This window comes from Hylobates moloch, unplaced genomic scaffold (genome assembly GCF_009828535.3).
Source record: "Hylobates moloch isolate HMO894 unplaced genomic scaffold, HMol_V3 SCAFFOLD_23, whole genome shotgun sequence".
Taxonomy (NCBI): domain Eukaryota; kingdom Metazoa; phylum Chordata; class Mammalia; order Primates; family Hylobatidae; genus Hylobates; species Hylobates moloch.
In genome coordinates, this window is record NW_026652298.1 from 39,217,999 (window position 1) to 39,235,134 (window position 17,136).

Genomic DNA, 17,136 nt, shown 5'->3' on the forward strand with positions numbered 1-17,136 from the left:
GGAGAGGGGCTGCCTTTCAGGGTGATGATAATGTTCTGGAATGAGATAGTTGTGATGGGTGCACAACCCTGTGAACTTATTAAAAGCCACTGATGGGCCAGGCACGGTGGCTCACGCCTGTCATCCCAGCACTTTGGGAGGCCGAGGCAGGCGGATCACTAGGAAAAGAGATCGAGACCATCCTGGCCAACACGGTGAAACCCCATCTCTACTAAGAATACAAAAATTAGCTGGACACGGTGGCGTGCGCCTGTAGTCCCAGCTACTCGGGAGGCTGAGGCAGGTGAATCGCTTGAACCAGGGAGGTGGAGGTTGCAGTGAGCTGAGATCACGCCATTGCACTCCAGCCTGGGTGACAAAAGAATAGGCGAACTCGTGGCGGAGGTGCAGTGGGCCGAGTCAGGCAGGAATCACCTGGTCAATGAGACCCGTTCAAAAAAAGACAAAGCAGGCAGGTGGCAGGCGCTGATGACTGATGGGACACAGGACAGGCAGGGCGGCGAGGATGACTGTCTCACTCATCCGTGGTGTCCTCCCTCAGACAAGAGGACAAGAGGATGGGGGACAATCCCCTCTGCCACCCGTGCTGCATGGTACTCATGGGAGATGCCGAGCAGGGCCCAGGAGGCAGCTGGAGATGACGTCCAGGTCTGATTTGCAGAAGGGAGGGCTGACAAACCGTGAACCCCAAATGTGGCAGAGCAGAAGAGGGCTGAGGTACAGCCCCCAAATCACCAACCCCCACTCCAAGGTTGGGCTGGATCAAGGCGCTCATGAAGGGGGTTGGGAGGGGAAGCCAGAGGAGCTGGCACTGGAGGGGACCTGGGAGGGCAGTCAGTGCCCACAGCCAGCTCAGAGACACACCTGCTGGCCTTAGTGACAGGGGTCCTGTGCCACTCTGTCTTGGCAGAAGAGGTGGGACAGGAGGCTAGGCTGGGACCACTGGGGGATGGGGCCCACCTTATGACTGTGGGTCAGGTCCCGGGGGGGGCCAGGGGCTCCCAGAACTGGCCACTGCCCCACCCCCATTTTCAAACTTAGAGTTCTTTGTTGATACCTTTCTGATGCCTTGGGAATTTATTTTAAATTTCATGAGGCATTGTTGGCACTGTCACGTCAAAGGGCACAGACACACACCACGTGGTGCAAATGTCATACAGTAGTGTTTGTGGGCGAAGCACCAGCAGAGCCGGGGCTGGAAGCAGGAGCTGCCCTGCTGAGCCACTGCTGGGCTGCACACTCCGCGGCCAGCGTTCACCCACACGCTTTAACTCTGTGAGAGTGACTGTGCAGGGGACATCTGGTGGCCCTGGAACTTTCCAAGGGGAAGGCTCTGAAGCTCACTTAGTGGCTGTCAGGCCCTTGTCATGGCTGAGCAGCCACCAGGGTGCGGGTTGGTGGCCGTGAAGCCACCCAAGACAACAGCATCATCCAAATTCACATCCATTGGAGAGTCTCAGCCCAGCAATGCGGGCTGCCATCTGTCATCTACGGTCAAAGCAGGCGTGAGGCAGAGGAAGAGTGGGTCAGACCCGGTCAATGACACAAATGTCCAAAAGGGAAGAGAAGCCGATATCCTTCCTCTGATTCGCCTCATACCCGCTTAGGGGTGCCCAGAGCCCAGCCGAGGTGACAGGGCGTGGCATCATGTGACCATGGCGGGAAGACGCTGGCCGTGGAGGCCCCATCACAGAGGCAAGGAGTCCAGTGGTGCAGAGGGCGCAGGCTTGGCAGGTGGCAGAGGCTGCAGTGACTCAGGCTGCTGTGACTCGGGCGTTTCTCTCGTATCTTGGGCACGTGTGGAGCTTCCCCCTCTGCAGGGAGCCAGACCAGAGGTCCGGCTGGTGGCGACACGAACTAGACCATCTTTCAGCGGGTACCTTCCTCGGGCATGGCTGCCTCCCGTGGGCGTGCACGTTTGTACCACACAGTGGGAGTCGGGATTGGAGTACTGGGTCTGTAGCCTTGGCCATGAGTCCAGCTGGGGGCATTTTCGTCAGCCTCGGGGCAGGATGCTTCAGGGCCGAGAACACCGGCCTGAAGCGCAGCCACTGTGTTGTGTGTCCTCTGCCATAGGCAAAGGATGGACGGGTGGGCAAGTCTGCCTTTGGCCCAGGGGTGCCACTTGCCCAGGCTTATGCAAATGAGTCCAGGGGTAACGCAGGCTAATGGCCAGAACAGAGCATCCTGCCTCTTCCAGCAACATGACGCAAACGTCCTGCCATATCTGGGCCTGGGAGAGGCCACAGGCTGCAGCCGGCCCCTCAGCAGCCCTTCCAGAGGCCCCAACTCCAGGTGTCTCCGTCCACTCTTGGTCCAGGTTATGCCTGGGCCAGGTGACCGTAACTGCCCCGGCATGGGGAAGGGTCTCTTCCTGGGCACTGGCATGGAGACATGATGGAGTGTGGCTTCACAGTGGCCAACTGTTGCTGCAAGGGGGATGTGAACAAGCACCAGCTCCACATGATGAGATGGAAAATAGGATTTATTGGGGGAACCGTACAAGCAGAGGAGAAGCGGGGGTGCCCGGGCTGTCACAGCCTTGCAGTGGATGGTGGGCTCCGTGGCCAACTTGCCAGGGGACAGGCCTGTCGCTGGCACTCCCCCCACAATTACAGGGTGGGAGTGAAGGACCTCGCGGCTGAGGACAGGTCCTTGTTGGTAAGCAGGAGGCTCTGTAGTCCCGGTGGGGTCACCTTGCCTCTCCGGACTGCTCCCTCTGACTGGTGAAGCCACACTCTGTGAAGCTGCCTGACAGAAGGGGACATGCCTCTGCTGCCCAGGATGGACCTGGGCCACCCAGGATGCCGCTGGCCTCAGCCAGGGCACGTGTGCCCAGCACGGGCTCCTGGTGACCCCTGGGCTGGCTCCCATCTCGGGAATGACGCCTGCCGTGGGAATCGTGGAGAGGGGGTTTAGTTTAACTTGGAAGGGGCACAGAAGGGAAAGTGTGGAGCGCGGAGCGAGGCCTCTGGTTTGGCCGGCTCGGGTTGCTGGGGATGGCCGCACCCTGGCAGCAGGCGGCCAGAGACCAGGAAGGCCTACCCAGCACCTGTCCAGAAAAGATTGGTGTGGCTTGACCTGGCCTATGCGGGCAGCTCAGTTTGAAGCAGGAACTTCCCCAGATGTGCCCAGGCTCCAAGGCAGGGGCATTCACTTTGCACCGTGCTGAACAGTGCGGGGCCTCGCCAGGTGGAAAGCCCCGGGAAGGCTGCGTGCTCTGCAAACCCAGGGGTGCTGTGGCCGGACAGCAGGGGCGTCCGTGTCCAGGCAGTTTCGTCACGTCTTCCAAAAGTCAGGAAGGCGCCACCGCCCTGCCCCACGACAGGTGCGTCTGCAAGCGCCAGCTCTGAGCACTGTTCTCCGCCGACACAAGGACAGCATCCAAGAATTCCTCCTGGGAGACGCGAAGACCATCGATGCTTTGGAAGAATGAAAAGAAGTTTCTGCCAAGCAAATCTAAGTGGATGGGAAGTGCCTGCGTGGATGTGAAGCCACCTCGGGTGGGCGGCTCAGAGCTCCTCTGCCCACATCGCCTCACTGGGACTCGCCATCCAGTCTGACGTCTTTGATGTCCCTAATTACAAAGAGACATGTTCATTGCACACATCAAAATATGGTGGAAATAGATAACACAGAAAGTTCAGGATTCTGGAATCCTTTTTCCTGGGGATACCACAGTCCAGATCATTTATTTTTGAGACAGAATCTTGCTCTGTCACCCAGGCTGGAGTGCAGTGGCATGATCTCCACTCACTGCAACCTCGGCCTCCCAGGTTCAAGGAATTCTCCCACCTCAGCCTCCCAGGTAGCTGGGATTACAGGCACCTACCATCAAACCCAGCTAATTTTTTTGTATTTTTAGTAGAGACGGGGTCTTGCCATGTTAGTAAGGCTGGTCTCGAGCTCCTGACCTCAAGTGATCACCCACCTTGGCCTCCCAAGGTGCTGGGATTACAGGTGTGAGCCACCACGCCCGGCCAGCTAATTATTTATTTATTTTTTTTTTTTTTTGAGATAGAGTCTTACTCTGTCGCCAGGCTGGAGTGCAGTGGTGCGATCTTGGCTCACTGCACCCTCCGCCTCCTGGGTTCAAGTGGTTCTCTCACCTCAGCTTGAACCCGGGAGGCAGAGGTTGCAGTGAGCCGAGCTCTCACCACTGCAGTCCAGCCTGGGGACAGAGCAAGACTCCGTCTCAGAAAAAAAAAAAAAGGTACAGTCCACCTATACAGGGCATGAATTATGAATGGAGCTTGCAGGGTGGGAAGTTGCTGTGGGTGAGTGAATGTGGAGGCCTAAAGCATTACTGTATATACTGCAGACTTAGTGCACAACACTCAACACTCAGGCTACACTCATTTTTAAAAATTTTCTTCAGTAATAAGCTTACTGTAACTTGATGTTGAAACTTTTTGTTTCTTTTTTTAATAACACTTGGTTGAAAACAAATACATTGTACAGCTGTATAAAAATCTTTTCCTTAGAACCTCATTCTACAAGCTTTTATTTATTTATTTTTCTGACATGGAGTCTCGCTCTGTTGCCCAGGCTGGAATGCAGTGGTGCCATCTTGGGTCACTGCAAGCTCCACCTCCCAGGTTCATGCCATTCTCCTGCCTCAGCCTCCTGAGTAGCTGGGACTACAGGCACCTGCCACCACGGTCGGCTAATTTTTTCTTTTGTAGAGATGGGATTTCACCGTGTTAGCCAGGATGGTCTTGATTTCCTGACCTCGTGATCTGCCTGCCTCGGCCTCCCAAAGTGCTGGGATTACAGGCATGAGCCACTGCGCCCAGCCCCTATAAGCTTTTATTTTTAAGCATTTTTAAATTTTTAAGTTGGACTTTTTTTTATTTTTATTTTTTGAGATGGAGTCTCCTAGGCTGGAGTGCAGTGGCACGATCTCAGTGCACTGCAGCCTCAGCCTCCCGAGTAGCTGGGATTACAGGTGTGTGCGACTATGCCTGGCTAATTTTTTTTTTTTTTTTTTGAGATGGAGTCTCGCTTTGCCACCAGGCTGGCGTGCAGTGGCATGAATGTGGGCTCACTGCCACCTCCGACTCCCTGGTTCAAGCAATTCTCCTACCCCAGCCTCCCGAGTAGCTGGGATTACAGGCACGTGCCACCACGCCCAGCAGATTTTTGTATTTTTAGTAGAGATAGGATTTCACCATGTTGGCCAGGATGGTCTCGATCTCCTGACCTTGTGATCCACCTGCCTCGGCCTCCCAAAGTGTTGGGATTACAGGCATGAGCCACTGTGCCCGGCTAATTTTTGTATTTTTAGTAGTAGAAGTGGAGTTTCTTCATGTTGGCCAGGCTGGTTTTGAACTCCTGACCTCAAGTGATCCATCCACCTCAGCCTCCCAAAGTGCTGGGATTACAGGTGTGAGCCACCGTGCCCGGCCAAGGATTTTAATTTTTTGCTTAAAAACTAAGACACACACTAGCCTAGGCCTGCACAGGGTCAGGGTCATCCATGTCACCATCTTCCATCTCGTCCCACTGGAAGGTCTTCAGGGGCAATAATACACTTAGAGCTGTCATCTCCTATGATGACAGTGCCTTCTTTTGGATACTTCTTTTGGATACCTCTAAAAAGTCCTGAAGGACCTGCCTGAGGCCGTTTTACAGTTAACTTTTGTTTTGTTTTGAGACAGAGTCTCATTCTGTTGCCCAGGCTGGAGTGCAGTGGCACCATCTCAGCTCACTGCAACCTCCACCTCCCAGGTTAAGCGATTCTCATGCCTCAGCCTCCCAAGTAGCTGGGATTACAGGCTGGCGCCAGCATGCCACGCCCAGCTAATTTTTTGTATTTTTAGTAGAGACGGGGTTTCACCATGTTTCCCAAGCTGGTCTGGAACTCCTGACCTCAGGTGATCTGCCTGCCTCTGCCTCCCAAAGTGCTGGGATTATAGGTGTGAGCCAATGCTGTGGCCTACAGTGGACCTTTTAAATAAGTAGGAGTATATTCTAAAGTAATGATAAAAAGTATAGTAAATAATCTAGTAACATATTTATTATCATTATCAAATATTATGTACTATACATAACTGTATGTGATCTTTTTTTTTTTTTTTTTTTTTTGAGACGGAATTACACTCGTCACCCAGGCTGGATGGAGTGCAATGGCACAATCTCGGCTCACCACAACCTCCACGTCCCAGGTTCAAGCGATTATCCTGCCTCAGCCCCCGGAGTAGCTGGGATTACAGGTGCGCACCACCATGTCTGGCTGTTGTATTTTCAGTAAAGACGGGGTTTCTCCATGTTCCCCAGGCTGGTCTCGAATTCCTGACCTCAGGTGATCTGCCTGCCTCAGCCTCCCAAAGTGCTGGGATGACAGGCGGGAGCTGTTGTGCTCTACTTTTATTTCTGACACAGGTTCTGTCGCCCAGGCTGGAGTGTAGATGCATGATCACAGCTCACTGCAGCCTCAACCTCCGAGGCTCAGGTGATCCTTCCATCTCAGCCTCCCAAGTAGCTGGGCATGTACCACCACACACAGCTAATTTTTAATTTTTTTGTAGAGATGGGATCTCACTATGTTGCCCAGGCTGGAGTACAATGTCGTGATCTTGGCTAACTGCAACCTCCACCTCCCGGGTTCAAGCGATTCTCCTGCCTCAGCCTCCCAAGTAGCTGGGATTACAGGCGCCCGCCACCACGCCTGGCTAATTTTTTGTATTTTTAGTAAAGACAGAGTTTCACTATGTTGGCCAGGTGGGTCTCGAACACTTGACCTCAGGTGATCCACCCACCTCGGCCTCCCAAAGTGCTGGGATTACAGGCGTGAGCCCCCTCGCCTGGCCTGCTTGTGGGGTTTTTACAGATGCTCTTGATCAGGTTGAAGAAGCTCCTTTTATTCCTAGTTTGTTGAGTGTTTTTATCAAGAAAGGGTATTGGACGTTGTCAAATGTTTTGTGTCTATTCAGTGATCACGCGGTTTTTGTCCTTTTCTCTACTGATCTTGTGTGCAGGCGTCCTCATCACACACTAGGCTTGGTGACTGCACGTGAAGGACTCCCAGGACTTAGCCTACCAGCATACTACTGGCTGAGATTTACTGCGGCGAAAAGATGCGACGCAGAATTAGCAACAGGAAAATGCATTTGGGGTGAGGGCCGGAGGAAACCAGGTACAAGCCCCCAGAGTCTCCTCTCCCGGGGTCCCCTCCCCCCGAGTCCTCTCCCCTGGACTCCTCTCCCGCAGAATGTGCTGAATCCTCCAGCCTCGAGCTGTGACATGTGCAAAGTGTTCTCTACCAGGGAAGCCTGCCTGAGCCTAGGTGTCCAGGGTTTTTATTGGGGGTTGGTCATGTAGGTACGTTGTGGCTGTGTGACTGAATATGGTCACCGAAATTCCAGGCTCAGTAGAAAAGCAAGTATTTAGCAAATATCACAGAATTGCACAGAAAAGAGTGAGCAATTGTTATTTGGGGATATTGTATCCACATAGGAGCTCTTTACTGGTCAAGTTCCCAGATGCCAGCTGGGCATGGTGGCTCACGCCTATAATCCCAGCACTTTAGGAGTCCGAGGCAGGCGGATCACTTGAGGTCAGGAGTTTGTGACCAGCCTGGCCAACATGGCGAAACCCCGTCTCCATTAAAAATACAAAAATTAGCTGGGCATGGTGGTATACACTTGTAATCCCAGCTACTTGGGAGGCTGATCACTCACTGTGATCTTGCAGTGAGCCAAGATCACGCCACTGCACTCCAGCCTGGGCGACAGAGTGAGACTCCGTCTCAAAAAAAAAAAAAAAAAAAGTTCCCAGATGCCAGCCAAGGGTGAACCTTGCACACAGGCTGTTCTTAGGGCAGCAGTCGCAGGCCTGCCGTGTTAAGGCTGATCTGTACAGCTGCTGTGTTACATTAATTGGTTTTGCATGTTAATGCATTCCTGGGATAAATCTTACTTGGTCGTGGTATATAATCCTTTTTTATGTTGCTGGATTCTGTTTGCTGGTATTCTATGTTCCTAAGAAATACTGGTCTGTAGTTTTCTCTCTGTGATTCCTTTGCTTGGTTTTGGTATCATCAGGGTGATACTGGTCTTACAAAATGAGCTGGGGCCAGGCACTGTGGCTCATGCTTGTAATTCCAGCACTTTGGGAGGCCCAGGCAGGTGGACTGATTGAGCCCAGGAGTTGGAGACCAGCCTGGACAACATGGCAGAACCCCGTTTCTACTAAAAATAGAAAAATTAGCCAGGCGTGGTGGTGCGTGCGTGTAGCCCCAGCTACTCAGGAGGGTGAGGTCGCAGTGAGCTGAGATGGCGCCACTACACTCCAGCCTGGGTGTCAGAGTGGGACCCTGTCAGAACGAGGTCCATAGTAAGGTCTCATCTTTATTCCTGATCTTAGTCTTTTCAGTATTCTCGCTTTTCAATTTTTTGATCTTTAGGTAGAGCTAAATATTTGTCAATTTTATTGATCCTTATACAGAACCACCTTTTGGTTTTATTTATTATTTATTTCCTTCCTTTTTTTTTTTTTTTTTTGGAGATGAGTCTTGCTCTGTTGCCCAGGCTGGAGTGCAGTGGCGCAATCTCTACTCACTGCATCCTCCGCCTCCGGGGTTCAAGCAATTCTCCTGCTACAGGCACCCACCACCACGCCTGGCTAATTTTTGTATTTTTAGTAGAGATGGGGGGTTTCACCATGTTAGTCAGGGTGGTCTGGAACTCCTGGTCTCGAGATCCACCTCCCTCGGCGTCCCAATGTGCTAGGATTACAGGTGTGAACCACCACGCCCGGGCTTTTAGTTCTTTTTTTTTAATTTTTGTATTTTTTGTGGAGTTGAGGTCTTGCCCATGCTAGTATGGAACTCCTGGGCTCAAGCAATCCTCCTACGCTAGCCACCGCAAATGCTAGGATTACAGGTGTGAGCCACCGTGCTTGGCGCTGTTTATTCACTTAGAGACGGGATCTTGCTCTGTCTCCCAGGCTGGAGTGCAGTGGTACAATCATGCTTCACTGCAGCCTCGATTTCCCAGGTTCAAGCGATACTACCAGCACATGCTACCATGTCTGGCTGAGGTTTTGGTAGAGACGAGGTCTCACCATGTTGCCCAGGCTTCTTCCTTTTTAATAGAAGTGTTTTTAGCTATAGATTTCCCTCTAAGCATGGCTTTCAGTGCATCCCATAAGTTTTATTTCAAAGTATTTTATAATTATCTTCTTTGGCTCATTGTTTGTTTTAAATTACACACAGGGTCATGCTCTGTTGCCCCAACTGGTTTCAAACTCCTGGGCTCAAGTGATCCTCCTGCCTCTGCCTCCCAGAGTGTTGAGATTACAGGCATGAGCCACGGTGCCCAGTCTCACTCACTGGTTTCTTGTAAGTGTGTTGTTTAATTTCTACATATTACTGAGTTTCCCACATTTCTCTGTTTTTGATTTGGTTTTTGTTTGCCACCCAGGCTGGAGTGCAGTGGCATAATCTTGGCTCACTGCAACCTCTGCCTCCCGAACAGCTGGGATTACATGCATGTGCCACCACGCCCGGCTAATTTTTGTATTTTTGGTAGAGACGGGGTTTCACCATGTTGGCCAGGCTGGTCTCGGACTCCCGACCTCAAATGATCTGCCTGCCTTGGCCTCCCAAAGTGCTGGAATTACAGGTATGAGCCACTGCATCCAGCCTTGAAAGGAATGAAATCATTTAAAGTATGTTCTTTGACCACAGTGGGATGTAATTACAAATCAATAACAAGGCTGGGTGCAGTGGTTCTTGCCTGTAATCCCAGCACTTGGGAGACTCGAGACAGGCAGATCATTTGAGGTCAGGAGTTTGAGACTCAGCCTGGCCACCATGATAAAACCCTATCTCTAGTACAAATACAAAAATCAGCTGGGCGTGGTGGTACATGCCTGTAATCCAGCTACTCAGGGGGCTGAGGCAGGAGAATTGCTTGAACCCGGAGGGCAGAGTTTGCAGTGAGCTGAGATCACACCACAGTACTCCAGCCTGGGCAACAGAGAGACTCCATCTCAAAAAAATAACGGACTCTTGCTTTATGGCCTGGTTGTGGTTGAGAAGAACCTGAATTCTGCTGGTGGCAGCTTCCCTCCTGTTCTCTCTCTGTCCCATGGCTGTCATGTGAAGGACGCTCACGTGGGCCCAAGGAGGGGTCCCTATGGGGAGGAGCATGGCCTCCAGCCTCACTTGGGTCTTCAGATGACTGCCGCCCTGGCTGACAAATTCTGTTCAACCTCAGGAGTCAGAACCACCCAGCCCAACCACTCCCATCACGTTGACCCACAAAAGCCGAGACAGCAAATATTTGTTGTTTTAAGCCCACTACGTTTTGTTGTAACTGGTCACGCACCATTAGACAACTAATACAATTACCCATAAATCGGCTGGCTTTCAGGAGTACATGTCTTGAAGCACAGCTGAACTTGAATCTTTTCTGAGGAAAAAAAAATTGAAAACATGAGTTAATAATTCTTCTCTTGTTGAAGCTGACAGAACCAAGGACACACACCTTGTTAATGATGCCCTCAAGGCTGTGAGGAGAAAGACAACCGGGTGAAGCAACGCTGGGAATTCAGCGCATCAGTTACCTTCCCAGGTGACAGGAGCTACCTGAGCTCCTAAGAGTTGAGCTTCAGCTGCTGTCATGGAAAATACTGGGGGTCAACTAGACATCAAAGATGAAAGGCCAGGCCTCCAGCACAACTTTCTCTGTAAGCCAAATAGTGGCTTTCTCAAAGAAATCCTTTTTTCAAAAAAATTTTTTGTAAAGACAGGGTCTTGTTCTGTCACCCAGGCTGGACTGTAGTGCATGGTTCACTGCAGCCTCCACCTCCTGGACTCGGGTGATCCTCCCCTTTTCTGAGGAGCTCAGACCACAAGCGTGTACCACTACGCTCAGCTGATTTATAAACCTCTTTTTTAGAGACAAGGTTTCACCATGTTGGCCAGGCTGTTTTCTTTTCTTCTTTTTTTTTTTTTTTTTTTGAGATGGAGTTTCACTCTTGTTGCCCAGGCTGGAGTGCAGTGGCGTGATCTTGGCTCGCTGCAACCTCTGCCTCCCGGGTTCAAGGGATTCTCCTGCCTCAGCCTCCCAAGCAGCTGGGATTACAGCATAGCTGGGATTACAGGCATGCACCACCATGCCCGGCTAATTTTGTATTTTTAGTAGAGACGGGGTTTCTCCATGTTGATCAGGCTGGTCTTGAACTCCTGACCTCAGGTGATCCGCCTGCCTCAGCCTCCCAAGCAGCTGGGATTACAGCGTAGCTGGGATGACAGGCGGGAGCCACTGTGCCTGGCCAACTTGGATTTGTTACTGTTATACAGGACATGGCCCTTAATATTCACATGAATGACAGTGAGACACACAAAGCTTTCTAAAGATTGGTTTTGGCTGGGTGTGGTGGTACGTGCCTGTAATCCCAGCTACTCGGGAGGCTGAGGCAGGAGAATCACTTGAACCCAGGAGGCGGAGGTTGCAGTGAGCCAAGATCGCTCCATTGCACTCCAGCCTGGGAAACAAAAGCAAAACTCTGACTCAAGAAGAAAAAAAAAAAAAAAGGTCAGGTGCAGTGACTCACGCCTGTAATCCCAGCACTTTGGGAGGCCAAGACGGGCAGATCACAAGGTCAGGAGGTCAAGACCATCCTGGCTAACACGGTGAAACCGTTCTCTACTAAAAATACAAAAAATTAACCGGGCGTGGTGGCGGGCGCCTGTAGTCCCAGCTACTCGGAGAGGCTGAGGCAGGAGAATGGCGTGAACCCAGGGGACGGAGCTTGCAGTGAGCAGAGATCGCGCCACTGCACTCCGGCTTGGGTGACAGAGCACGACTCGTCTCAGAAAAAAAAAAAAAAAAAAGACTGGTTTTACATTCTGTTTATGTGAATAATTTGTGTGTGCACAAAAGCACAGTCTCCTCCGTGGGTGCCTGGCCTGGGGCATCAGGTCTGAGCTGGAAGAGATGAGGATACCCACACCCCTGCCTCTGCCCCACACCCTGTCTGTACCTGGGTCCTCCTGCTGGGCTGCGGTGGGGAGCCGCTCCCGTTGCCTCAAGGCCTCCAGGCCCGCCAGGTCAGGCTGGTGGCAGTGGCTGCGCATGACCATGATGCGGTGACCCTGGGTGATGGCGCGGCTGCGGCAGCCCAGCCGAGCCTGGTCCCGACACATCCAGTACACCTTCTCCCCAGCCGCCTTCTCCTTCCTGTAGAGGAAGGACTCGTGCACCAGGAACCTGCCCCCCAGGGAAGTCCTCAGGAACTCCAGGGGCCGGAGAGGATCTGAAAGGGAAAGTGACACTGTGAGTGGGGCCACAGGGGCCTGGGTGTCAGGGTTGGGGGTCTGATTTATCCCCCCAGCCCAGGCCCCACCAGGAATCTGCAATCCCCGAGCAGGCCGCATGGTGGTCCCTGCCGTCCTCCCCTCTGGGCCCTGCAGCCCCGACTCCTGTGCTGGCTGGTCCTTTCCAAGGGCTCCGGGGAGGCCTGGGCAGGTAGCCTGGCAAGCACTGGACCCTGAAAGCTCCTGAAGGACTCTCCCGACCCCTCAGACCTCAGGCTTGCGGGCGCATCCCCCAGGGCGGGGGCTGAGCCGTTCTGGGCTGTGGGCACCAGGGCCTCCTGGCTCCCTGTCTACCTAGCCCTCAGCCAGCTGGCAGCCATCTGGACTCTCTTAACAAGCTGAACTAAAAGGTCACATGATGTTGGGGTGGCCAGAGAGAACCCCGTGAGACTAGAAGCAGTGTCGGTGGCGTGGGGGTAGACCAAGAGTATCCGGGATCCACCGTACGGCCCGTCAGCAGATGCCAAGCACTCTCTGCGGCTGCCAATGCCACCCCTGGCCGCCACCCTCTTTCTCTAGAGAGCTGAGTGGGTTTCTACCCCCGAGAGCCAGTCCCCGCTGCCCAGAGGACCAGCCGCAGGAGCTTGGAGCCCACAGATGGAGCCTCCTGCCCTGGGGGAATTTATGGCCCAGGCTGTCAGACCACCATGCACAACACACACACAACATCCCACAGGCAGCCTCCAGCCAGCGTGTGGGGCACAGGTCCCGGGAGACCAGGGAGACCCGGCCCAGCGCCCTCCACACGCACCTGGGCTGTCCCAATGCGCCAGGTTGGGGAAGTGCTCCCGCTGCCGCAGGGCCTCCAGGCCGCCCAGGTCAGGTGGGTGGCAGTGCCTGCGCATGACCATGACCCGCCGGCCCTGGGTGATGGCGCGGCTGCGGCAGCCCATGCGGGCCTGGTCCCGGCAGGTCCAATACACCTTCTCCCCGGCCGCCTTCTCCCGCCGGTAGAGGAAGGACTCGTACACCAGGAAGCTGCCCCCCAGGGGCGTCTTCAGGAACTCGGGGCCTCCTGTTGAGAAATGGGAGGAGCACTGGACACCAGCTCTCAGAGCCAAGATCAGCATGGTCCCGAAATGAGACCTCCCCCCAACGCCCACACCCCCTCCTCACAGTGAGGTGCCCCCGGAGCCCAGGACACAGATGCCACCATCCCCCCAACTCCGCTGGGGCTCCAGCTGCTGGGGTCCCCCCCCGAGGCTGGGGACTGGTCAGGTGAGGCCCCTGCAGGTGGAGGCCAATCGTCCCACCTTGCGATGCCTTCAGGGAGGCAGTGTCTGCTGCGTCACTCATCCATCCCCAGCACCCGCCCAGGCTCGCATGCAGGGTGTGCGATGCCTGGTTGGTCAGAGGAATGACCCAGGGCCCTCGGGAGACAAAGCTGCTCAGAGCTGGATGGGGCTGAGAGGGGTGGCCCCTGAGAGCCGCGCGGGTGGAGATGTGACCCCACGACTGTGAGGAAGCAGCAGGGAGCAGTGTCCACTGTCCTCGATGTGGTGAGAGGGAGGACCCTGGCGGGGGGCTGTGCCTTGCCCAGAGGACACCCTTTCCTCCGTGCAGGCTCAGGGGCCACAGAGGTGGGGAGGTCGCCTGGGGCATCGTGGACACATCAGGGGGCAGTGGAAGCAGGGGATGGGGTGGGTAGCAAGCCCTAGAGGAGACGCCGGCCGGGGGCGGGAGGGTGTCTGGCTGTGGAACTACCTTCGAGAGGGATGGAGAGGGCTGGGCAGGGGCCTTGTGGAGTGGGGAGGCTCGGGAGGCAGGAGGACCCTGCAGGGTACAGCAGCACAGGAGCCTGGGGCCCCCCGAGACAGAACAGGTCAGGAGGAAGGTGGGGACCCCAGGCCACGGGAGGGGGCAGTGTGACCATGGGGCACGCTTCATCCCCTTCCACACGGATGAAAACATCCAGCAAGGGGCTGCGCATGGTGGCTCACGCCTGTAATCCCAGCACTTTGGGAGGCCGAGGCAGGCAGATCACCTGAGGTCGGAAGTTTGAGACCAGCCTGGCCAACATGGTGAAACCCCGTCTCTACTAAAAATACAAAAATAGCCAGGCGAGGTGGCACGTGCCTGTAATCCCAGCTACTCAGGAGGCTGAGGCAGGAGAATTGCTTGAACCCGGGAGGCAGAGGGTGCAGTGAGCCGAGATCACACCACTGCACTGCCGCCTGGGTGACAAAGCAAGACTCCGTCTCAAAAAAAAAAAAAAGCCAGTGCAAGAAGTGCACTGAGTGGCTGACAAGGAAATGGAAAAACCAATTAATGGTAGCGGAAGCACATTTTAGGAAATAGGGCAGCCAAGACCCTAAGAAACAATTGCTCAGTTATTTGTGGGGTCAGGAGCAGGGGTGAGGACGAGGTGGGGACAGCTGCATACCTTGCAGCACAGTCTCTCTGGAGATGGAACAAAAAGAGAAAGACAATCACAGCTCTTAAGTCTGAGAGAAGTTTAGGGCCAGGAGGCAACTCACATGACCCAAAAGCTTCAGGATCGGGAAGAGCCACCGGAGAGACAGGCCAGCGCCTCGGGGCCACGAAGGAAGAGCAGGGGAGTGGAGGACGCCACGATGAAATGGCTCCTCAGCCAGACGGGATGGGGACATTTACACAACTGTGGTTGTGAAGTCAAAACACCAGGCACTGCGGGGGGCCGACCGTGTGGATAAAGATGGAGACACCCGTGTGACTGTCCTCGGGCCAGCGTTTCAGGACATTATGGGTGTCTATGGAACCGCTGGCCGAGAGGAGAAACCGGCTGCATGGAAATATCACCTCCTCAATCCTTAACCACTCAGAGGTTAAGACAGGCTCACACCATAGCAACGAGACTGACCATGTGCAGTCAACACCCTCTGTTACTACTATGAACTCTTAAGACAAACAGAGGAAGAGGAGGGCAGGGAGGTCTATCCCTGCTGCTGCTACCGTGGGGCAGGTCACGCTGGAAGGGTGAGGCTGGGCTGAGCAGGAAGGTGAGACCCATTGAAAGTGGCATCAGGGGGGCCAAGGAGTCGGAGGCCAGGGCCATAGCTCCTTCTAGGATGTTCGCAGAAGGGAAGAGGACGTTTGCCAGCGGGACCCGCAGGGTGGGGAGGGAAAGGCAGTGTGGGGCTCCTGCCTGCTTCCTGGGGCCCAGCTCCCCGCCCAACCCCAGGTACCTGGGCTCCCCCGCTGTGCCGTGTTAGGGCGTTTCTCCCGCTGTCTCAGGGCCTCCAGGCCCCCCAGGTCGGGCGGGTGGCAGTGACCACGCATCACAGTCACCCGTCGGCCCTGGGTGATGGCGCGGCTGCGGCAGCCCATGCGGGCCTGGTCCCGGCAGGTCCAATACACCTTCTCCCCGGCCGCCTTCTCCCGTCGGTAGAGGAAGGACTCGTACACCAGGAAGCTGCCCCCTAGGGGCGTCTTTAGGAACTCAGGGCCTCCTGGGGAGGTTCAAGAGGCAGTCAGGGGAGGGGGCAGGGGCTGAGCAGGCCTGATCGTACCCCCTTCCCTCCCTGGACCTCTGGAGGCAAGAGTCAACACAGGGCCGGTGAGCCCCAAAGGAAGGCAGCTCACCAGGGTCTGCGTCCACGTCCTGGTCCTCGTCTGGTGATCCTTCCAGGGCCTCGGGCTGGGTGGGCAGCTCCTGGTCTTCGACCTTTGCTCGCTTTCTGGGTCGAGGCCTGGTGAGAGTCAGGGGACCCGGACCCCTGCGGTACAGCAGACTATCCACGCCTCGGAGCAGCGTGTCCACTTGGCTCCCAGGGCCGTCCTGCCCAGCCTGCAGCGTGTCCATGGCCTTCTCCTGCTGCCGCCGGGCTTCCAGGCCCTCCATATCGGGCTGGTGGCAGTGCCCACGCATCACGGTCACCCGCTGTCCCTGTGTGATGGCCCGGCTCCGGCAGCTGTGCAGCGCGTGGTCCCGGCAGGTCCAATACACCTTGTCCCCGACAGCCTTCTCCCGCTTGTAGAGGAAAGACTCGTGTACCAGGAAGCTGCCCCCGTAGCACGTCCTCAGGAACTCGAGGGGCCGGGCCTGTCCTAGAGGAGGGACCCAAGTGGTCACAGCCACCAGCGGGTGGAGAGGAGCCCAGGAGGGACAGCCCCTGCAGATTCTGGGGGCTGACACGAGCCTTTCTCCTTTAAGGCTGAAATTTACCCTGGCTTCCTGAGCCAGATATGTCGGAGCCCCCAAACCCATTCCCACTGAACCCCTACCACCAAGCACCCCGGAGGGGAGTCTTATTCCTCTCCTAGCAGTCAGTGAGGTCACCCCAGCTCAGGCCTGTTCAATGTTGCATCAAGGTCACACCTGGAGGGGCCAACCTGGACTCAGACGCAGCGGCCTCTGTTTTCTGTCACTACTGCTCATATTTTTTTAGGGTTTGTTTAAAAAACCTATCCAGTTTTGAATAAAACACACAAGGTATAATACACTCAAATGGTTCCAAAAGATCACAGTGAAAAATAAGTCTCCCTGTTCCTTGCCCCTCCCTTCCTGCCCCAGGTGCCCAGGGCAGGTGCCACCTCTGATCCTTAAGGCTGTGTCAGGAGGCACCTGGCCTCCTCGAACCCAAGCCCATCTCCTAGTTACTGGTAATAAAACAGCCAGAACTCCCATCCGCCACTTGCCAAGCCCCAAATGTGCAATTTACACAACAATCCAGGTTATCACAGCCACCTTAGGATAAAGCTCCTGGAACGCCAGAAATGAAGCCAATTTTCTGAGGCTACAGAGCTACCATCAGGCAGGGCTGAAATTTGAACCTAGGACCCAAAACCCAAGACTCTCCCACCGGCTTTTTTTTTTTTTTTTTTTTTTT

The 17,136-nt window shown here is 54.7% G+C and overlaps 1 protein-coding gene across 10 annotated transcripts in view; it reads right to left on the reverse strand.

Annotated features, from left to right (window-relative positions):
* Positions 1 to 2,467: 2,467 nt before the first annotated feature.
* FLYWCH1 (FLYWCH-type zinc finger 1) overlaps positions 2,468 to 17,136 on the reverse strand; it is a 35,633-nt gene continuing 20,964 nt past the window's right edge. For 9 of the 10 annotated variants that reach the window (XM_032145359.2, XM_032145350.3, XM_032145348.2 and 6 more), the window contains 6 exons: positions 15,890 to 16,354; positions 15,493 to 15,756; positions 13,080 to 13,343; positions 11,995 to 12,267; positions 10,358 to 10,418; positions 2,468 to 3,577 (listed from right to left, as the gene is read on the reverse strand). In XM_032145359.2, coding sequence (XP_032001250.1) covers positions 3,538 to 3,577; positions 10,358 to 10,418; positions 11,995 to 12,267; positions 13,080 to 13,343; positions 15,493 to 15,756; positions 15,890 to 16,354 — 1,367 coding nt within the window. In that variant the 3' untranslated portion in view covers positions 2,468 to 3,537. Of the gene's footprint in view, positions 3,578 to 10,353; positions 10,419 to 11,994; positions 12,268 to 13,079; positions 13,344 to 15,492; positions 15,757 to 15,889; positions 16,355 to 17,136 lie in introns of those variants that run through there. The other variant, XM_058433968.1, reaches the window with a different exon arrangement.